The 21,487-nt window shown below is 56.2% G+C and overlaps 2 protein-coding genes across 14 annotated transcripts in view; one reads left to right on the top strand and one right to left on the bottom strand.

Moving 5' to 3' along the window:
- The window catches only part of DHX30 (DExH-box helicase 30), a 28,541-nt gene extending 11,815 nt beyond the window's left edge, over positions 1-16,726 (top strand). For 5 of the 6 annotated variants that reach the window (XM_043885665.1, XM_043885667.1, XM_043885662.1 and 2 more), the window contains 18 exons: positions 3,741-3,871; positions 4,504-4,614; positions 8,832-9,133; positions 9,594-9,714; positions 10,435-10,584; positions 12,332-12,484; positions 12,760-13,596; positions 13,819-13,894; positions 13,981-14,085; positions 14,348-14,523; positions 14,723-14,929; positions 15,012-15,093; positions 15,164-15,357; positions 15,478-15,637; positions 15,740-15,897; positions 15,990-16,093; positions 16,171-16,310; positions 16,400-16,726. In XM_043885665.1, the coding sequence (XP_043741600.1) occupies positions 3,741-3,871; positions 4,504-4,614; positions 8,832-9,133; positions 9,594-9,714; positions 10,435-10,584; positions 12,332-12,484; positions 12,760-13,596; positions 13,819-13,894; positions 13,981-14,085; positions 14,348-14,523; positions 14,723-14,929; positions 15,012-15,093; positions 15,164-15,357; positions 15,478-15,637; positions 15,740-15,897; positions 15,990-16,093; positions 16,171-16,310; positions 16,400-16,653 (3,461 nt within the window). In that variant the 3' untranslated portion in view covers positions 16,654-16,726. Of the gene's footprint in view, positions 1-1,664; positions 1,895-3,740; positions 3,872-4,503; positions 4,615-8,831; positions 9,134-9,593; positions 9,715-10,434; positions 10,585-12,331; positions 12,485-12,759; positions 13,597-13,818; positions 13,895-13,980; positions 14,086-14,347; positions 14,524-14,722; positions 14,930-15,011; positions 15,094-15,163; positions 15,358-15,477; positions 15,638-15,739; positions 15,898-15,989; positions 16,094-16,170; positions 16,311-16,399 lie in introns of those variants that run through there. The other variant, XM_043885664.1, reaches the window with a different exon arrangement.
- A 440-nt stretch (positions 16,727-17,166) lies between these two features.
- Positions 17,167-21,487, bottom strand: part of MAP4 (microtubule associated protein 4) — a 98,495-nt gene continuing 94,174 nt past the window's right edge. For 5 of the 8 annotated variants that reach the window (XM_043885653.1, XM_043885655.1, XM_043885656.1 and 2 more), the window contains 2 exons: positions 19,627-19,816; positions 17,167-19,502 (listed from right to left, as the gene is read on the bottom strand). In XM_043885653.1, the coding sequence (XP_043741588.1) occupies positions 19,495-19,502; positions 19,627-19,816 (198 nt within the window). In that variant the 3' untranslated portion in view covers positions 17,167-19,494. Of the gene's footprint in view, positions 19,503-19,588; positions 19,817-21,487 lie in introns of those variants that run through there. The other 3 variants (XM_043885654.1, XM_043885657.1, XM_043885659.1) reach the window with 2 other exon arrangements.

The following is a 21,487-nucleotide window of genomic DNA, read 5'->3' as shown; positions in this document are numbered from 1 at the left end:
CCTGCTTTCCAGGTGAGGTCTAGGCTGTTGCCTCCTTCAGCTTTCAGATCCCATAGTTTCCAGAATTTGGCCTTGCCTGCTGCTGCCACTCCCTGACTTGCTAAGCTTCTGGATTCTTTTGAGGGAATTTGGGCTGCTAAAAACCCTTGAAAACTACTACTGAAGCTGGGTGGCTGCCTTAGCTTTTGGCAAATTAAAGTGCCACTTGGCCACGAAGCTCTGGTAGCATCATTTTCTGCTCCAAGGGTCTTGCCATTCCTAGATGGATCATGTGGGGTAGAGGGGTTTGACACGGATGATGATGTCCCTTTGTGAGGTCAACCACTGGTACCAGGGCCGCCTTCCCTTTTTCCTGCTTTTATGGTTATACACTGAGGAGGGGAGGGAGGAAAAGGAGTTAGAGCTGCCCCCTTCTGCCCTGGATCTGCTTCCGAGGGCCCTGTCCCCCATTGTCTCAGACCTCAGAGAGCAGAGGCGTCTCTGTCAGAGCACTTTGTAAATCCCTCTTCCAAACATCCCCATTTTATCTTAACCACAGCCATACCAAGTGAGTAGAGCAGGTTCGTCCTCATTTTCCCCAGTGATAAAATGGCCCAAGGTTCACAGCTGGCAAATGGTAGACTTGGAACTGAGCCCAGGTGTTAGGACTTAAATCCCATGTTCTTGTCATAGGCCAGTGGTTCTGAGTGTGACCCCAGACCGGCAACCTCAGTATTATCTGGAAACTCGTTAAAAATGCAGGTCTTGGACCCCGCTCCAGAGGTAATGACTAAGAAACTGCGGAGGGTGGCTCCCAGTAACGTTTCAACAAGCTCTTCAGGGGATCCTGGGAATCTTATCTGTAATTATAAAACAAACAAACAAACAACAAACAACCCTCACCCCCGCCCCAGCTTACCTCCAGCTGCACTGCTAACGTCTTACAAAGGCCTCCTTCCAAGGGACCTTGAGGCCCTTGCTGTCACTGCCCCAACAAAGCAGATTCAGTCTGATTCGCACCTGACCGAAACCCTGCTCCTCAGTGCGGGAAGAGGCAAGAAGAGGCATGAGCCTGAAGGAACCCTGGGGCAGTGGTTTGGAGGCAGAACCCCATCTGGCTTTCACACACGTGCAGAACAGCAGCAGCTTCAGACTTTCACTGCTGCACCAGCTCAGTTCTTGGGCGCAGGGTCTGAATCGGGTATTTTTCACCTTTCACTCCTGTTCTGGAGATTCAATCTGGTTTGCTAGTATTCAAGAGGTCTTCCCTGTCCTGGTTCCAGATTCTTCAGTAGTTGTAAAAGCCATTAAATGAGGTGGCTTTGCAGTAATCACTATCTTACAGTCAGCCTGCTGGAGTGCAAGCCAATTTGCCAGGGCAGTAGAAGCGATCTATCAGCACTGGGTGGGACCCAGAGGGAACTTCTACTTCATTTCTTTGGGTGGACATTAAGCCTGTCCTGTTTCCCGAAAAACCCCACTCTCTCTTCCGGCCTTCAGATGACGAGTTTGTGGGTTTGGATTTACTAGGGGAGTGATTTCGGCAGGATCCCAGACCGATCCAGTCGGCCCACCGGTCGACTGGAGTGTGAAATCGGCTCGGTCCCGGGTCCGCCCGTCCGGCAGGGGGCGCGCGGTGCCCGAGCCTCCCGTTCCTGCCCTTCTGCCAGGTCCCTGCCCGGCTCGGGAGTCGCGGGGGCGGGCGGGAGCGAGATGGCGACCGCCAGGAGACTCATGGCGCTGGCCGCCGGCGTCTCTCCGCGCCTGCGGCCGTCGGGTCCCCGCGCCATCGGGCGACTGGGACGCCCGCGCGGCCTCTCGACAGGCTGCTCCCGCCACGACCGCACCCAGGAGGCCGCCGAGGCCGAGGCGGCCCCCGGCGAGCCTGGGGAAGGCGATGGAAGCATGGTGAACGGTGAGGGCAGTGGCGGGGGCAGCCAGGCTGCGATGCCCTTGACTCCTGGGGATGGCAGAGCTAGGGGCGCGGGCCGGGGTCGGGCCCTCTTCGGTATGGCTGAGACAGCCATTCAGTGGCGGGCCGCAGCCCAACTGCTGTAAAACAGCGTGGCTCAGGTCCAAGTGGACCCCAAGCGCAGAGGTCTGGGACTGGAGCGCCTGCACCTGGCAACAGTAGGTGAGAGGTGCGTACCACGGGGGAGCCGGGAAAACAGGTGAACGTCCAGTTCCTGCCAGGTCGGCGGTCTAGGGTTAGAGCATCACGGGTAAGCACACCCTTCCCGTTGTAAGAAAAAGGGAAGGCTCAGTATACATCTGGGACTTTAGGATCTGAAATAGAGACTGATTGCTCTAAGTGGATCCCAGCGCTTGCCCCCTGATTAGTGCAGGAAATGAAACTAGTAAGAGCACCCCTGCCGATCAAGGATGGACGGAGAGTGCGCTAGCCTCTGCCTCTCCATAGAGCTGGAGTGGGTACCACTGCACATCTATATTATATGTGTCTAGTGGGCTACTTAAAGTTAGGTCCTTCTGTGGGATGGAAGCCCTTTGAGTCTGCTTACATACTGTTTCTTGGCTACTTGATTCTCAGTAGTTTTAGGAGTTATCCTTCAGAAGGAGATAGGGCCAGGCAGAATCTTCCCTCTTGGCCAGTTGACAGGGGAGTCTGCTTCAGGGAAACAGTTTGAACCCAGGCAGCAGAGTTACAGCACAGCTTGTGGAGGAGCGTTTTCAGAACACAGAGACTTTCCCAACGCCACGGCCATTCTCGTGTGTCCTGTGGGGATCAGTGTGAAGGGCTGTGAAGACCTTCCCCACATGACTTACGATTGATGCGCACAGGTGCATATATGTATACACACACACGCACACACACACAGGCCCTACAAAAATATCTTCTGGAGCTGAATTATAAGCCAGAGACTGTGGGTGGAGAATGAAAAAGCTTTCCATCTCCTCTGACCCTGCATCTCTTGAAGGTCCACTGTGGTGCTTCGGGACTCTTCCTTCTGTTCAGCCACTCTCAGCAGGATTCTTCATGGTTTCTCTAAGTCCTCTGTTTGGCACAAGCTGCCTCTAGGTGGACATCTCACCCATTTGTGCTCTGGGATTGATCCTGAGTGCAAGTAAACAAATGTAAGGTATCTCTCATGATGTTTGATGCATCCTGCCTCCACTTGGTTCACTGCAGTGAACTCCTGGGAGGACCAGCTCATGCCTGTGGCTCAGCTCTGGAGGTCTCTAATCAGTGTCCCTACACATAATCTGGCTGAAAGGGGAGGCCTTTGGCAGGGTGCTGAGGTGATTGAGAACTGCGGCCTGGTGTTCAGACTGCAGCCTTCCCTCCCTTCTGTGTATCTGTTGTTTGAGGAGGGGCCTTGCACTGTCTTGATCTCCTGTGGGTGTGTGTGTATGTGTGTGTGTGTGTGTGATTGGTTTTGTTTTGTTTTTTCTGTTTAGTGCTTTCTTTCAGACATCAGATTATGGGGGGTTGCTGCCATGTAGGCTTCTATAGCTGATGTGTGAAGTCAGGAGCTTGGATGAGGAAGAGGATGCTGGCTGGTTCCCCTCTGGTGTTTGGGGCATTGGCCCTTCTCTTTCACGAGGAGATGCTTGTCCAGTGGGTCTAGCTCCACTGTCCCCTGTAAACCCTGAAGCCATTTGCCCCTCGTTTTTAAGATGCTCCTGGGTGGTTTGGGGTCACAAGCCAACATCCTCAGTATCCAGCCCAGGGTTGTCCTGAAACATACCCCACAGAGTTTTTGAAACAACACAACTATAATGCTTTGTCCTTATTTTCTTAGCTTCTAGGGACCTATTAAAAGAGTTTCCACAGCCCAAAAATCTTCTCAACAGTGTGATTGGAAGAGCCCTTGGCATCTCACATGCAAAAGACAAATTGGTCTACGTGCACACAAATGGACCGAAGAAAAAGGTAACTGGTGGCAGGAGAACACGTTGGTCTGAGTCTCAGGAAGGAAACCAGCTGCCCTTTTCTCCCCCAGATTTCTCGTCAGGGAGGCCATAGTGTAGGTTTTTTGAATTGAGAATGGTCAGCAGAGAATCTCAGAACAAAGCTAGGTCTGGAGAAGAGTCTAGTTTAGGGAAAGGAAACATGGGCAAGTGAAGTGAGACGTTCTCTCATCTTGTGTGACAGGCCACTGTAGTGGGCCCTGGTACTGATCCCTCCTCAACTTCCTGGAACTGTGGAGGATTAGAGTTGATGATAATTCCTGCTCCCAGAGTCTTGTAGGTCCTGGGCCCAGGAAGCATGCAGGCAAACCATTCTGAATGAAGATTTTTAAGAATAAGGGTGGGTTCCACCTTGCCCTCTGGCTGGAACATGGCACTTTGAAGAAGCAAAGCAACTTGAGGTGGGACAGTGGCTTGGTGGGGGTGGGGGGGGATTGGAGCCTTCCAAGGAGCTAATGATGGGGTCGGGGTTCTGTCTTGCACTCAGCCCTGCTGCCATGAGGTCTGTAGCTTTCCTGTGGATTCTCCGTGTGATTTGTAATACCTTTGTAGTCCAGAGAGGCAAGGGTTCTAATTCTCTCTTCTCTTCCTCAGAAAGTCACCCTCCACATAAAGTGGCCCAAGAGCGTGGAGGTAGAAGGCTATGGCAGCAAGAAGATTGACGCTGAGAGGCAGGCTGCAGCCGCGGCCTGCCAGCTATTCAAGGTGACCTTCCCCTCAGGAAAACCACGCAGACCTCCCTCCTGCGAACTTTTTGCAGTAATGGTCTTCCTGGGACCAGGTGCCCCTAGGTTTAGGATGGCAGAGTGTTCAACCACTCAGCCTGTCCTGAGTCCTTTTCATCATGTGGTTCCTTTTTTGCTTCAGCCATTGAGGGAACAGATGAATATTATTTTCTTGCCACTGTAGTTACTTACTTTCTGTGGTTTCAGAAACCACAGCGAAGAACCTCTTTGTGGAGGGCACTCCCTTTGTACAGATAGACTTCTATCTTGACTTGTGTTGTTTCTCTCTGTTATTTCATATAGGTTTTTCCTTGTGGCCCCATAGTCCTCTTACTTACAATGCAAGAATAATAGTCATTTCTCTATCACTTCCCACTGATTGGACATGGGTTGCTTTGAGTTTTTGGTCAGGCAGCAGTTACTAGCTCTTCACTGTTGCTCTCAGTCTTTCTTTCCCTCCCTAACTGACTCCCTTCATGGCTATGCCATCCTTGGATCTTCCTCACATTCCCTGGTCTTTGCTCTGCCAGGGACAAAGCTGCATTCCTTCAGCTTCTCTCCTGCTCACAGTCTGCAGACTTCATTGTCCTGCTTCCTTCCTGGATCTGAGGAGGAAAGTCCCTCCTCCTATCCTGGGTCTCCATACAACTCTTCTCTTTTCTCTCTCCTCTCACTGCATCTTCTCCATCCCATCTCTCACCCTTTTATTTAATTTTCCAATCCTTCCTCATCTGATTCTTTTCTGTAGGCATCAAAACTTCTTCAGTGTTGGGTAATTCCCTGGCAGTCCAGTGGTTAGGACACTGTTTTCACTGCCGAGGGCGCAGGTTCGATCCCTGGTTGGGGAACTGGGATCCTGCAAGCAGTAGGGAGGCTTAACCAAAAAAAAAAAAGTCTTCAGTGTTCCGATCCCTTCCCCAGGCCCTGCTTCCCCACACACAGCTCTCTGTGCTTGTGGTTTGCATTCTCTCCGCTCGAACGCCGCAGCCCTTGCTGTGGTCCCCAGTTCCCGTCACATCCTTGCAGGGTTTCATGGTGACTGTCGGCTGACGGGCAGCTTTGCCAGGCTCACAACCTCTCTCCAGTCCTCACTCTGCTTGAATGTCCTGTGGCTTTGGCGCCGTGGGGCATCTTTCTCAGCCGCTGGGTATACCTGCTGTCCTTTTCTCTGGCTCATTCCAAGCTCCTCTTCCTCTCCCACCCTCTGTAAATATCTCTTTTTTTGTACTTCTTCCCACTGTGGATATCTTTCTCTCTCAGAAGTTCAACCATCCTTTGTTTGTTTAATGTCTTGGAAGTTGCCATCCCTCATTGAGTGCCTCTATCTCAGGGATTCTCAATTTGTGGTTATTTTGCCCCCTACGGGACACTTTGTAAGGTCTAGAGACATGTTTGGCAGTCACAAAAAGAGGAATGCTGCTGGTATAAGGCCAGGGATACTTCTAGATGTCCTGTAATGCACAGGACAGCCCACTACAACAAGGAATTACCTAGCCCCAAATGTCACTGGGCTTCCCTGGTAGCTCAGCTGGTAAAGAATCCGCCTGCAATATGGGAGACCTGAGTTCAATCCATGGGTTGGGAAGATCCCCTGGAGGAGGGCATGGCAACCCACTCCAGTATTCTTGCCTGGAGAATCCTCATGGACAGAGGAGCCTTGCGGGCTTCACTCCATGGGGTCACAGAGAGTCAGACACGGCTGAGCAACAAAGCACAATGTCAGTAGTGCCGAGGGTAAGAGGTGTTTTTCTGCCTGAATGTAAAAGGCACTTTAAACCAAGACCATGCACAGCAAGTTGTGCTCATAGTCCTCCCCAGCCTGTCCTCTCTCCTGTCTCTGCTTGTAGTCTTGTTTGTATGTTTAATTGTGGGTAAAAAGTTTACTGTCTTAACCACTTTGAAGTGTACTGTTCAGTAATACTAAGCACAGCCACATTGTTGAACAACCAATCTCTAGAACTTCATCCACTTGCAAAACTGAATCTCTGCACCCAATAAACAACTCTCTGTGCTAGTCCCTTCCCCAGCCCCTGGCAACCACTGCAACAGCTTATGGAGAAACTTGAACGAACTTTTTGGCCAACCCAGTTCTTTCTGTTTCTGAATTTTACTACTCATCATATAAGTGAAATTTGTAACTGCCTTATTTCACTTAATATAATGTCCTCAAGTTTCATCCATGTTGTAGCAAGGGTCAGAATTTCTGACATTTTAAAGGCTACTATATTCTGTTGTATGTATATATGACATTTTGTGTATGCATTCATCCATTGATGGACTCTTGGGGTCCACCTTTTGGCCAGCATGAATAATGCCACAGTGAACTTGGGTGTATAGATACCCCTTCGAGACCCTGCTCTTAATGCCCAGAATTGGAGTTGCTAGATGATACGGTAATTCTTCATTCTTTGAGGAAGTGCCGTGGTGTTTCCGTGGTGACGGTACTGCTGTGCCTTCCCAACAGGGCACTAGTGTTCCAGCGTCTCCACGTCCTCAGCACACTTACTAGGTGTCTCCGGTAGGAGTCTTGACTGATGTGTGGATGCTCAGCCTGCTGACTGGTGGTGCCTGCTGGAATGACACGCTGAGTTTGCCTTTAGGAATAGTCCCCAGCCGCCGCGGCAGGGTCAGGCGAGACCAGAGACGGGGGCCCAGAACCGGTGCGAAAGCCAGGAGCCGCGGTGCAGGAGCTTCTCTCTGGGGTGTTAAGGAGCTCAGAGGACAGCGGAGGGTCTGACGGCGGAGGCAGGAGGAAGAGCGGGCGGTGGGGAAGCTTGAGTCGTCACAAGGAGCCCCTGGGAGGGAAGCAGTCCGTGGAGGGAGCAGGGTGGGAGGTGAGTGGGCAGCAGGGAGGAAAAGCATGCTGTCGTCCTGGGGGAGGCCAAGGGAGAGGGTGTTGTGTGTGTTTTCCGTATCATCAGACAGTCCATGTAAACAGTGAGGCAGAGGCGCGAAAGCCGAGCCTTGGGCCAGGCGCCCACACGCCCCGCCCCGAGCAGTGTGGCTTTTCTCCGTGTGGCTGTGTGTGGTGTGCCCTTTTCCTGTCCTCTGTCACAACATCTTACTGTCCTAGAATCCTCGTGTGTTCCTCCAGAGAGATCTGACAGTTTGTCAAGGGCCCAGAGAGTCCGTCTACACTTTGACTGGAGTTACGTTACATGGCTTAATGTAGGCGGCTTTGCTCTCCTTGGGCAAAAATGTTTCATCACAGGAACGCCCTTAGTTTGCGTCCTTTTACCAAGTTCTGTACCTTTTAAAAATGTATATATATGGTTACTGTTGCTGTTGTGAGTACGCTTTACCTGATACCATTTTAAATTACAGCTGGTTCTTTCAGAAGCCTGAGGGGAGAGTTTTAAGAAGGGAGTGGGTCACTCCTCAACTTGTCAGGAGTCAGGTGGGGCTGAGCGGGGCCTGGATTCTGGCGCCCACCGTCACACGTCTGAACGCCTCTTGGCTCATCCGCGGCTTACCTCTGCTGTCTCTACCACTCCCAACTTGAATTTTTTAACCTTGTGCTCTATTCCTGTGCCGCTCCTGTTTGTTCTAGCTTCTTGCTTACTGTTTTGTTCCTTAGGCTCTGGTTTTCTGCATTTCTCTTCTGCCTCTTAGATTCAGAGCTTCTTGAGGGCCGGGACCTGGTGTCCTCTCTCTTGGTGGTGCCCAGAGTGCCAGGCGTGTTGGTTTGTCCACATTAGAGACTCGGCAGATGTCTTATTTGATTTTCTCTAGAAGAGAATGTTTTAAAATAATAATTTTGTATAAATGGCTTTAAAAACGTTTGGTGTTAGTTCTAGAATAGGTTCCCGGCATAGGATTCTTATTTCAGAGGTATATCTGTTTTACAATATAGACGGCATATTTCCTAGTCACCCCCCTCACTGAAGCTTTCTAGATCACTTTGTGAATGCATCTGCTTCCTGTTGCCCTATGGGGTTTTTGATGGGGATTTTTCTTTAGTCTCTTGGTCTTTTGTCTAACAGCTATAAGAATTTACCTTGTCATTTTCATCTGTTGATGCTAGACAGGTTAAGTGCTCTCTCTCTGTCCAGTTCTGGGCCAGGCCTGAGGTGAGCAGGCAGGTGAAAAAGCGTGGCTTCCACACACGAGGGACCTGCAGGGTCACTGGGCAGCTTCTGAACAGCCTGCGCTGTGAGGGTGCTATGGGCCCTCACAGCGCCCCTCTTTTTCCCCTAGGGCTGGGGTCTGCTGGGTCCCCGGAATGAGCTGTTTGATGCAGCCAAATACCGCGTGCTAGCCGATCGCTTTGGCTCTCCGGCTGACAGCTGGTGGCGCCCAGAACCCACCATGCCACCCACTTCCTGGCGGCAGCTGAATCCTGAGAGCATCCGGCCAGGGGGACCTGGGGGCCTGTCCCGCTCCTTGGGTCGGGAGGAGGAGGAGGATGAGGAGGAAGAGCTAGAAGAAGGGACCATCGATGTCACTGAATTTCTGTCTATGACCCAGCAGGACTCCCACGCCCCACTCAGGGATTCCAGGTACAGGCAGGGGCAGGGGCGGCCGGAGAAACGGCTGCGCCTTGACGTGGGGTGGGGGCGTATTCCCTGGGAGCCTTCTCTGAGATGGGAGACCCCTGCCTGCGTCTCAGTCAGAGTCTCTTTCATAGTACATCTGCCTGTTTGGGGGACGGCCAGCTGTGGCTGCCTGCTCTGGCTGGGCTCTTGCAAGACAGCAGCATGGGGCTTCCCTCCAGCTCACACTTGAGCCCTTCAGAGGCCCAGCACCTGCTCTGCCTGCCCGCTGCTCACTCTCCTGTGTGTCTGGGGGGGTTGAGGGCACGCCCCGTGTGCTGTGTCTGTGAGAGGACCACAGGCCAACTGATGATGCCCCCACCTGGCTGCCCACTGCAGTGACGCCGCGTCAGCCCCTGGGTTTCAGAGCAGGTGAAACTGGCTTGGGAAGAGAGCAATTTTTCACCTGAACTTTTGGTCCTCTCAGGGGGGGTTCCTTTGAAATGACAGATGACGACAGTGCTATCAGGGCTCTGACCCAGTTTCCACTTCCCAAGAACCTTCTGGCCAAGGTGATTCAGATAGCAACATCCTCCTCCACAGCCAAGGTGAGCTGGGTCTCCTGAAAGCGTGTGTGAGTGCGGAGCCGGCTTGCTCAAGTCTGGGTTTCCCCAAGATCAGGTGGGAGGGAGACTGTAGGTCTGTGGGAGGCCTTAGATGCCCGTTCCCTTAGCCCAGCCTGGGCCAGCTGGAGGAGCTTGGGGTCCTCGGAGGGTGAAGCAGCAGGGGCAGAATGGAAGTCAGGACACTGGAGCCTGGGAGGGGGCTGGGGAATGTAGGAGTGGAGACCCCAGATCTGTTCCAGGAGTGCGGGCACCAGTGGCGGGTCGGGGAGTGGGTGGCTGACTTGCTAAGGTTTTCATCTTCACTGCCGGGCCAAGGGGCTTTGGTTACTCGGAGCTTCTCCCCAGGCGCAAGGCCTTTTTGTTCCCCCAGGATGTGCTTGGCTCTTAGCTTGTGTTGACAGCCTCCACCCACAGCTGCCATCACACCTGTGTGCCTTGAAAGTGCTGAGAGGACAGTGGGCTAGGAGGGCAGGTAGGGGCGTTGCCCAGATGCCATTTCCTTCTGTGAAACCATGCCAAGATCCTGGAACTGTGGCCTCACGGGGCTCTCTTCTGCCTGTTCAGTGGCACTTCTTTCGTGGCTGATGTTTGGTACCTGCTCAGATGCAGGTTAAATCCATATCTGGGTTCCTCGGCACTCTGAGAACACTTAGAAGTTCCCGTTCCCTGCCGTCTGTAACCCCCTCTCTCGCCCTTTTGTAGAACCTCATGCAGTTCCATACTGTGGGCACCAAGACCAAGCTGGCCACCCTCACCCTCCTCTGGCCCTGTCCCATGACCTTCGTGGCCAAGGGGCGTCGCAAAGCAGAGGCAGAGAATAAAGCGGCAGCCTTGGCTTGTAAGAAACTGAAGGTGAGTGCGGAAGGGTCCCTGGTGTGATGCATGAGGTGTCTTGGAGCTCCCTGCTACCCTTGGCAAAAGGTCCACTTTTCCAGGAAATGAAATCCACCTCTGCCAGGCTTTTGGCCTGGGCACAGAAGTAGCTGGTGTCCCAGCCTTGTCTGTCAGGCTCTGGGGGCGCTGTTTCCAGGGCTTCTCCACACTTCCTCCAGAAGGGCTTTGCTCTGAGCTCAGCCTTTTCAGCGCTGTGGACTGGAACCCGGGTGAAACCGGGAGGAGACATGCTCATCGTTCTGAATGGTGTGGAGCTGGAGAAATGGTGTCTCTGTTGGGGGCCAGGCTTGGTATCTAGAAAGATCTTGGTAACTTGGGCTTTGTAGCCAACACGAACAATGTGACTTCATGTGGGATGCAGAATGAGGGGACCAACAATCAGGCGAAGGCAATATGGCTTACAGCCCGCAGTCGTTTTGAAGCGGCTTTGGAAATTAGATGATTCCCCAGTCGTGGGGGTCATTGAACCCAGTGGAGGTCTGGTTTGCGGACTAAGAGGAAAGACACCGTGTTTTACTCCAAGTGGACAGAAACCTTTGGTGCACGTTTGGCTCTGGGAACTGAACATCATATACGACTAATGGGGAGAGATAGCGAGATCCTGGAGAATTGAAGAGGGATGGGGTCAGGTCAGTGGTGGGAGGCAGTGGCTGTGTTGTTACCTTTGACTCAAGAGGACAGAAGTAGGGCTAACTGGGAGGACTTTGAGGAAGTCTGTATTTTAATGCGACAAAAACAGTGATGAGAAGATGACCCAAGCATGGTAGACACCTGTCTCAGGAAGGAGCAAGCTTCCCAGAGGCAGCTGTGTTCTGCAAGCACCTGGATGCCTGCAGGCAGAAACTGCAGACAAATCCTCAGTCTTGGGAAAGGACAGGGGCCTCTCCTGCAGCAGGGTGGCCCTGTGGGCACCTCTTTTGTTCCTGGGACTCGGAGGCTAGAGGAAGGTGATTGGTCCCTGCAGGGGTAGAATTCCTTAGAAGTGGTGCAGAATCTGGACATGACAGAGTATGAGAGAAATGGCTGGCTTTCAAATGTGTTGAAATGCTTTGTCTTACCTCTGGGGAGGTGGTCTTGGGTATACGTGGAAATAAAACAAGAGTTTCCCTTTCAGTGGCTTATTTTACCAAGTTGTGTAAGTAGATACTTACAGGAATTTCCACGTACATTTGTATGATGAACTGGGTATCATGCAGGGGTAGGAGGTGGTGTGGCAGTTGAACTTGAAAGGTTGGTGGGGGGGATCGGGGTTGTGGCTTTGGTGCGCAGAGAAAGCGGAGGAGCTTGCAGGCTGTGTTATGGGGTTGTTAAGGGCCTGGCCCACCTGGCCCAGAGGTCTATGTTGGGAATTCATGGAGGTGAGACTGGGCTGTTGTTGGGGGGCCCCTGCCGCTCAGGGAGAGGTTTCTCAGGGGCACGGACCTGGTCAGCTGGGGGCTCTGATTAATATTCAGATACATCAGGTCTTAAACTTTCCTTGAATGTTTTTAACTTTTTTTGGTGGAGACTTAACATTTTCCTGGTTCCTAATTTCTCCCTCCTGTACCATGTCAGTCCAAACTGAAAAATCTCTTAGAAAAGAGGTTGCTCTGGGAGGGGACAAGAAAAGAGGTTGCTTTGCAGGACTTCTCTGGAGCTGCCGAGCAGGTCTGAGCCAGTTCTGGGGAGTGGGCCCTAGACCGAGCCATCCGTGTCCCCTCTACAGAGCCTGGGACTGGTGGACCGGAACAACGAGCCGCTCACCCACGCCATGTATAACTTGGCCTCCTTGCGAGAGCTGGGTGAGACCCAGCGCCGGCCTTGTACCATCCAGGTGCCTGAGCCCATCCTCCGCAAGATCGAGACCTTCCTGAACCATGTAAGAGAATCCCCATGTTCCCCTTCACCTACCCATATCCTTCACCTGAAGTAGGCGACAGTGACCCCGCTTCCCCACTGGGGTGGCCTGGGAGCACCCTGGCCCCGAGCCATCCAGTCTTGCCCACAAATGGTCCCGGGGTAGTCAGGGACTGAGTCCTGCTCGGCGGCTTGGACCACAGCCTCTGGTCAAGGTGTGAGTCGTGGAGGCACTGGCTGTGGGTAAAGGAGGAAGTATTCCACTTCATCATTTCATCTGCCTCTCCTGTCCCCCAGTACCCCGTGGAGAGTTCGTGGATCTCCTCAGAGCTCCGGCTGCAGGGTGAGGACATCCTGCCCTTGGGCAAGGACTCGGGGCCCCTGAGTGACCCCATCACAGGCAAGCCCTACGTGCCGCTGTCAGAAGCAGAGGAGCTGCGTCTGAGCCAGAGCCTGTTGGAGCTGTGGCGGCGGCGAGGGCCGGTCTGGCAGGAGGCACCCCAGCTCCCTGTGGACCCTCATCGGGACACCATCCTCAATGCCATTGAGCAGCACCCAGTGGTGGTCATTGCTGGGGACACGGGCTGTGGGAAGACCACGCGCATCCCCCAGCTACTGCTGGAGCGCTACGTGACCGAGGGCCGCGGTGCACGCTGCAACGTGATCATCACCCAGCCACGCCGCATCTCGGCTGTGTCTGTGGCCCAGCGGGTCAGCCACGAACTGGGCCCTTCCCTGCGTCGGAACGTGGGCTTCCAGGTGCGGTTGGAAAGCAAGCCTCCGGCCCGAGGAGGGGCCCTGCTGTTCTGCACGGTGGGCATCCTGCTGCGGAAGCTGCAGAGCAACCCCAGCCTGGAGGGCGTGAGCCACGTGGTTGTGGACGAGGTGCACGAGCGGGACGTGAACACGGACTTCCTGCTGATCCTGCTCAAGGGCCTGCAGCGGCTCAACCCGGCCCTGCGCCTGGTGCTCATGAGCGCCACCGGCGACAACGAGCGCTTCTCCCGCTACTTTGGCGGCTGCCCTGTCATCAAGGTCCCCGGCTTCATGTACCCCGTCAAGGAGCACTACCTGGAGGACATCCTGGCCAAGCTGGGCAAGCACCAGTACCCGCACCGGCACCGGCACCACGAGGTGAGGGGTGCGCCCGCCCCACCCCGCCGAGGCGCCTGGCCTGTCCTCCCGGATCCCCTCCTTCCCTGCTAGAAATGGCCAGGACCGGGCCTGCCTGACAAGGGTGTGGTGAGGGTTGGAGGTGAGGTGTCACGTGCCTTGGCCTCACCAAGTCACGGTGGCCGTGTCCTGTGCACGACCCCTGGCCCCGGGACTGTGACTGGCCTCTCTTCCCCACCGCAGTCTGAGGACGAATGCGCTCTCGATTTGGACCTTGTGACTGACCTGGTTCTGCACATCGATGCCCGTGGGGAACCAGGTGGGTGCTTGCTTCTGTCCCCCAGGCCCACCCTGCCCTCCGTCTCCCAGGAGCCGCTGGCTCATGCCTGCAGGGCCTCTTTACAGGTGGGATCCTCTGCTTCCTGCCGGGGTGGCAGGAGATCAAAGGAGTCCAGCAACGCCTCCAGGAGGCCTTGGGCATTCACGAGAGCAAGTACCTCATCCTGCCAGGTGAGAGCATGTGGGCGAGGATGGTGGCCCCGACACCAGGTCTGCCCTCTGTCCCAGGGACTGACTCGCCTTGGGCTCAGGGTCTTGGGTTTGTCACCAGGCCACACTACTTTTTACCGGGTTCGTGACCTCTACTGGGTATATTACTAATCTGGACTTCAGTTTCATCAAGATAGGGTCCAAATTCTTGCCTGCCCTCTTACGGGGAGGATTTGACGGAGGTGGTGCGTGCCCATGACCAGTGTGTTCTCGCTGACCCCAGTGCACTCCAACATCCCAATGATGGACCAGAAGGCCATATTCCAGCAGCCTCCCATCGGGGTACGCAAGATCGTCTTGGCCACCAACATTGCTGAGACCTCTATCACGATCAATGACATCGTGCACGTGGTGGACAGCGGTCTGCACAAGGAGGAGCGCTATGACCTGAAGACCAAGGTGGCGCCCCTCTCATGGCCTGGCCACGGCCCGGTCCACCCCGGGCCCATGTGTGTCTGGGAAAGGCTGCACTCGTGGGGTCTGTGTCCCTCTTGCGGGAGGGCCATTGAGGGGTCAAGTTGGATGAAGGCCACGCCTGGGGGAGCATGGAGGAAGACCTCTGGGGTGTGTGTGGCTGCTCACAGGCCCCCTTCCCCAGGTTTCCTGCCTGGAGACCGTGTGGGTGTCACGAGCCAATGTGATCCAGCGCCGGGGTCGGGCGGGCCGCTGCCAGTCTGGCTTTGCCTACCACCTCTTCCCGCGGAGCCGGCTGGAGAAGATGGCCCCTTTCCAAGTGCCAGAGATCCTGCGTACACCCCTGGAGAACTTGGTGCTGCAGGCCAAGATCCACATGCCAGAGAAGACGGTGCGGCAGGGGTGGGTGGGGGGCCTGGGAGCGCGCAGATGGGGTGCAGGCTGACGGAGGCTCTGCCTCGTTCACGCTGTAGGCGGTGGAGTTCCTCTCCAAGGCTGTAGACAGTCCAAACATCAAGGCGGTGGACGAGGCCGTGATCCTGCTCCAGGAGATTGGTGAGTGGGGCACGGCTGGGCCAGGCTGCCGAGTGGCTCTCAAGGGCGGGACTGACCGCTGAGCTTGCAGGGGTTCTGGACCAGCGGGAGTACCTGACCACCCTGGGGCAGCGCCTGGCCCACATCTCCACTGACCCGCGGCTGGCCAAGGCCATCGTGCTGGCTGCCATCTTCCGTTGCCTGCACCCGCTGTTAGTGGTCGTCTCCTGCCTCACCCGAGACCCCTTCAGCAGCAGCCTGCAGAACCGGGCGGAGGTGGACAAGGTCAGACCCGGTGCCTGCGCGCGGCCCTCCTCTCCCTTCTGGCCGTCCACTGCCTTCTGTCCCGAGGTGGCCTCCCCTCTGGTCCCTGCCCTGTGACCCCGGCACCCCTCCCCCCACCAGGTGAAGGCACTGTTGAGCCACGACAGTGGTAGTGACCATCTGGCCTTCGTGCGGGCTGTGTCTGGCTGGGAGGAGGTGCTGCGCTGGCAGGATCGCAGCTCCCGTGAGAACTACTTGGAGGAAAACTTGCTCTACGCACCCAGCCTGCGCTTCATCCACGGTCAGCGGGCCCCACACTGCCCTGAGTCCTCTGCCCCTCCCACTTGCACTGGGCCAGTGCGGTGAGCAGAGCCCTAGGTTCACCCCGATTTTGCCTCCCCAGGACTCATCAAGCAGTTCTCAGAGAACATTTACGAGGCCTTCTTGGTTGGGAAGCCCTCGGACTGCACCCTGGCCTCTGCCCAGTGCAACGAGTACAGTGAGGAGGAGGAGCTGGTGAAGGGGGTGCTGATGGCGGGCCTCTACCCCAACCTCATCCAGGTGCTGTCTCGGGGCGGGGCACCAGGCCTTGGTCTCTCTTCCCATCTCGGCTCCTTGCTCAACCCACCCACCTTTCCCCTTCATCCCTGCAGGTGAGGCAGGGCAAGGTGACCCGGCAGGGCAAGTTCAAGCCCAACAGTGTCACGTACAGGACCAAATCCGGCAACATCTTGCTGCACAAGTCGACCATTAACAGGTGGGGATCCCCGTCAGGTGGAGCCGGGCAGCGGGGGTGGCTCAGGAGGGGGCCTCACCCAGCCGTTTGTTCCCCAGGGAGGCCACCCGGCTACGGAGCCGATGGCTGACATATTTCATGGCTGTCAAGTCCAACGGCAGCGTCTTCGTCCGGGACTCCTCCCAGGTGCACCCACTAGCCGTGCTGCTGCTGACCGACGGGGACGTGCACGTCCGCGGTGGGTACCTGCACCCCTCCGCACCTCTGGCTGCCCTGCCTCCGTGGGCCGGGCCTCACCTGGGCTCCCGCGCCTTTCCCTTCCCCCAGATGACGGGCGCCGGGCCACCATCTCCCTGAGTGACAGCGACCTGCTGCGGCTGGAGGGCGACTCGCGCACGGTGCGGCTGCTGCGGGAGCTGCGCCGGGCCCTGGGCCGCATGGTGGAGCGGAGCCTGCGCAGCGAGCTGGCCGCACTGCCGCCCTGCGTGCAGGAGCAGCACGGGCAGCTGCTCGCCCTGCTGGCGGAGCTGCTGCGCGGGCCCTGCGGCAGCTTTGACGTGCGCAAGACGGCTGACGACTGAGCCCCGTCTCTGCTGGGGCCATGTACAGAATGAAAATGTTTATTTAAAATAAAGTTCTATTTATCCCTTGTGAGCATCGCTATCCGAGGGGCTCCTCTCTCAGGGAGGACCTCAGCGCCCTGGGCTGGGGACCACACTCCCCAAACCAAGAGAAGGAAGGCTCGAAGGGAGGGGCCCACAGTCTTAGAAGAAGGGGCTTAAAACCCACACCTCAGGAGCCTGGACCAGCCTAGCCTCTGCACTGTCCTTACAGGTGTGGCAGGGCCCACCATGTGCATCCTCATTCGGTCTGGCTGCCTCCTCCCAGCTCAGGCGGGTGGGGCAGGGGACATTTCCATAAGCAGCCAAGGCCCACTCAGACCTTGACCCCCGGTCACAGCCCCAGGTTCACAGATGAGGTGCTGAGGTGAACTCATGGCGCACCCAGTCCCTCCCTTGATGCAAAGGGACAGCGAGGGGGGTGGATCGGGACAGGGAGGGGTAGAAACCAGGAAGTACAAAAGACAGGGCCTGTATGTTTGGGACAGAAGAGATTTATTTACTCTGGAAATCGTTACAACAGAATCACAGATTGACACGGGGAACGGCTGAGCCATAAGCAATGGGGAAGCACAGAAACGTCCCCGCCCCGATGGTGGCAGAGCAGAGCACGCAGGGCCCCTGGGCCCACCTGCCGGGGCAGCCTTCTCAGCTGCTCCAGCTGGTGGGATCTGTCAGGGCAAGTGTGACCAGACCACCCTTCAGAATACTGACCACTCCAGCGCCCCCTCGAGGGCCCTCCACTGGGGTCACCTCTCCCACCCCTGCTTTTGGCCAAAGGAGTAAGAAGACCCAGAGCTTGTCGTCCACTTCAGCAGACATGGGTGCAGGTACCTTGGAGCCCAGCGCTGTCACCCCACCTCCCACTGTGTCTTCCCAGCTCCCTCACCCCTTTCTGCAGACAAAACACGGACACCCTGACGTCCCTGGTGCTGCTGAAGCACCCTGGATGGCCTCTGGCTCCGGAAGTGCTTTTTCCACAAGATCCTACAATTTCTACCCCTGGTAGTGCTTGGGGAGCTGGGGATGTGGTGTCAAACCTCCCTGGAGAAAATGCTAACCTCAGAAACAGGGAGAACCTTCCCAGCCCAGACATCCTCCCACTACACGGACATCAAATCTGAATGAAGCTTAGTTCGGGAGCCCCCCCCCCCCCACCTTCTCAGCGCCAGGGGACGCCTGAAGAGGAGGTGGGAGGGTGAGGGGCCAAGTCTGCACTGCAGAAAACACTTCAGAGGAGAAGGCTTGGAGACTCCCAGGCCATTTCACTACAAACTGTTACGTTTTAATCCTTTATTAGAAACCATGCAAACTTTAATACAAAAAATACAAGTGCAATAAGAATCTTCATGTCAATATAATCCCCAGGGCTAATCATTGCAGCCATCCCAAGACCAGGCCTAACTGGGACACGCTTCCTCAGGCTGGGCTCGCCTCACCTCTCCTCTCTCCCCTCTCCAGTCAGGCTACAAGGGAGCCTGGATGGCCCATCGCGTGTCCTTATTTCTAAATCTCCAGCCTTGATTCCCCCTATCCACAAGTGACGGACACATCGGGCTCCCCGGCAGCGTCCCAGGCTGCAGGCTTGGAGGAATTTGACCTCCATGGCCCTCTCCAGTCCCAACCCTATGTCTTCCACCAGATCCCAGGGAATGAGACAAACAGATGCCAAAACCAGCCTCTTGGTTAGAAAAGAAAAGCAGCATACACACAAAATGCCAGAACCACCAGTCCACACTGACCAGCCCCTAGCGGTCCCTGCCTGCTCTCCAGCCCACAGCCCCCACACCACGCCTGCCCTGCCCACACCATCTCGGGCTGGGGCCCCGAGCTGCCCAGCCAGGGCAGCTCCCGACGCCTGACCTCCTGGCTGGAGGCTTCAGGATCCCCCCTCCCTGTTTCCTTTAACACCTACTGAGGACTTTCATTTAGACATGGCTTCAACCTGCAAAACTACTCCACTGGTTTTTAGGTTATTAAAAAAAAAGAAAAGATAAAGTGTGACAGCAGCTAGGCAGGTATGGGGAGGAGCGGAGATAGGCAATGCTGCCTCTGACTAACTCGGGGAGGGCAGCAAGTGGCGCCTGGTACCACCTGGATGGTGGACACCATCGTAGGGTCAAAGGAAGAGGCAGTGGCTTAGCAGGCTCCAGGGGGTGCAGTTAACGGCAGCCATCATGTGGATGTCCGCTTCCACTCTTCCCTCCAGATGGACCAGCGAGGAGGGAGGGTATGTCAGTTTCTCTTGGGTTTGGTCCAAAAAACCCAAACAAATGAAGAGGATGCTGGGATCCAGCTCGCCCCTACACCCCAGGTCTCAGAAGATCCTAAAATTATTCTTCCCCACCCCATTTTCCACCCAACCCTCTTCGTGGAGCAGTGGCGCGAAGTGGTGAGCAAAGTGGTGAGGATGCGAGCCAAGCAGGGAGCTGGGCCTGGGGCGGGAAGTGAAAGGAACGTGGGTGTTGGGGGGAACTGCTGCTGCCCTGGGCAAGCGAGGGAGGGAGGGAGGGAGGGAGGAAAGGGAGTGCCTAGAGGGCTGCCCAGGGCCCGAGCCACAGACTGGGGGGGTGGCCTGGGGCGGGGAGCTAGGGGCCCGGCTGCCTGAGCTGGGGCCGCCAGGGAAGCGAGGGCGGGCGGGAGACAATGTCGGCCCCGTGATCGGTGCGGGCCCTGGCGTTTGCTCGGAACGTCAGCCTGTAGGTCTCAATCTGCAGTGACACGGGAGGGAGGAAGGGAGAGGGTGACAGGGGAGACAAGAGGGGGGACACGGGGACGGAAGACGAGACCAGAATGTCATCATTAGATGCCTGGAAAATAAAAGGTTGCTTCGTTAAAATTCAGGCCACTCTCCAGTCAGAAAACAAAGGAGTTTCAATTTGCAGCCAGTGGCAGGGCCCCTGGCTGGCCCTCAGGCCAAGCCCAGCCACTTACTTGTCTCCTGGATCTGGCTGTCCAAGGTCTGGGCCTCCCTTTGGTCACCACCCCCTGCCAGGGTGGTGTGGCCACTGAGGCCACTGGCTGAAGTGGGGGCGCCAGCTTCAGGCGCTGCCTCAGGGATGGCCAGCTCCTCCCCAGCAGGGGGGCCCGGACACGGAGGGGCCTCGCTGCCACCGCCCTCAGTCTACAAATGAAACAGTGGGGAGACAGTGCAGGGTCAGTCGGGGAGGGAGTGGGATGGTGATGGTGGTGGGTTTCACACTCTGCCCCCACCCACACTGCCTCCACGGCCTAACGTACGTCACATGTGGGAGTCAAGCCCAGGTGCTCCCCACCCCAGCCTGCCAGGCCAAATCGGTTTGAATGGCCCAGTGCTGGGCAAGAACCCAGGCCTGGGCTCTGGGGCAGGAAGGGGGTGCAGCCTGGCTAGGGACGCACCTCATGAAGCCTGACATGACAGCCCGACTACTTAACATGGCTGATGCCAGATCAAAACAACTATGACAGCAGGTTGTTAGCAAAAAAACCCAAGGGGGAAAAAAAAAAAAAAACCCAAGGAATGATCTCAAGTTGTAGGTCAGGACTTGGCTAGGGAACTCTGGGAGCTGGACACATTTCTGTGGGGTGCAAGCTGCCACCTCGGACCTGAGGGACCCCACAGACTCCCTGCCTGGCTAATCACTGTTTACTCATCCTTGACACAGGCCTGTTCTGTGCTGGGCACCCTTTCAGGGACTGGGACAAAGAGGAGCCAGGAAGGTGTCCAAGAGGTATGATGAGCGAAGACTACAGGGGCCAGGAGAACTTTAGGGTAGAGTAAGGACTCTGGGGACCGTGGACACCCAATTTGAGTCAAGAGCATAAGATGGAGGGTTTTGGGGGCGCAGTGGGGGCCCAGGGCACTGGGTGAGCTGGTACGCCTGTGCCACAAATGCCCAGAGGTGACAACGGAAGTCTCCAGGGTGGTCCTTGCTTAGAACAGTGAAAGATATGGCCTCTGTGCTAGAAAAATAGTTCCAGAAGTGGTTAAAAGAAAAAAAAAAAGGGAGATGCTGCGAATAAAGAAAGGACTGGCGGTCAGAAAGGCCCAGGAGTGAGCCGTGGTCTGTACGTGCTTGTCAAGTGGCTGGGACCACACTGAAGTTAGCGTCCCAGGGAGGCTGACCAGAGAATGGCCCCTCATGAGGTGTGGAGCATGACCTGAGAGTCTGTGATAGAGCCAGGGCCCCTAGTGGTCAAGGGAGCCAGTGGGGGCTTGAACTGGAGCACAGAGGGCGACCGGGACAAGGCTGGGATGGAGCTTGCGAGGGGTGGTCAGACCCAGGAGGAAGGCCCACAGCGCCACTCACATCCCCGCTTCCTCACCCATCTCCCGAGGCACCTGCAGCCACCCTCAGGCTTGGAAGCCTTCAAGACGTTGCCCCCATGTGCCCCCTACCTGATGACATGGAACATGGACAGAATCTCTGGCAGACAAAGGGTCTCACAGTACTGTGGAAGGAGGGGAAGGGAAGAGAGGGAGGGAAGGCAGGAGAGGCCCAACCAGCACAGGAAGCCGAGCACTCTCCAGGGCCTGGCAGCACAGGCCTGAGGTGGTGGACGTCGGGCCTGCCGCCACGGGCAGCTAAAGACGCGCCATCCGTTCGCAGGCCCGGAAGGAAGCCTGACAGGGAGCGCCGCGCTGCCCTCTCACGAGGTGCTGCGAGAACGGCACTCCACCGAGCCCTGGCCTCCCTGGGGCCTGCACACCAGCCGTTCCTCTGAGAACGGCCGAGATGGGCTCAGAGAGGCGGCCCGTGGCTCTCAGGAGAAGGCTCTGTCTCCAGCTGGACAGGTGAGAGCGGACCGGGCTGGG

This window comes from Cervus elaphus, chromosome 24, assembly GCF_910594005.1.
Source record: "Cervus elaphus chromosome 24, mCerEla1.1, whole genome shotgun sequence".
In the NCBI taxonomy this organism is placed as follows: Eukaryota; Metazoa; Chordata; class Mammalia; order Artiodactyla; family Cervidae; genus Cervus; species Cervus elaphus.
This window is presented reverse-complemented; position numbering and strand designations above follow the sequence as displayed.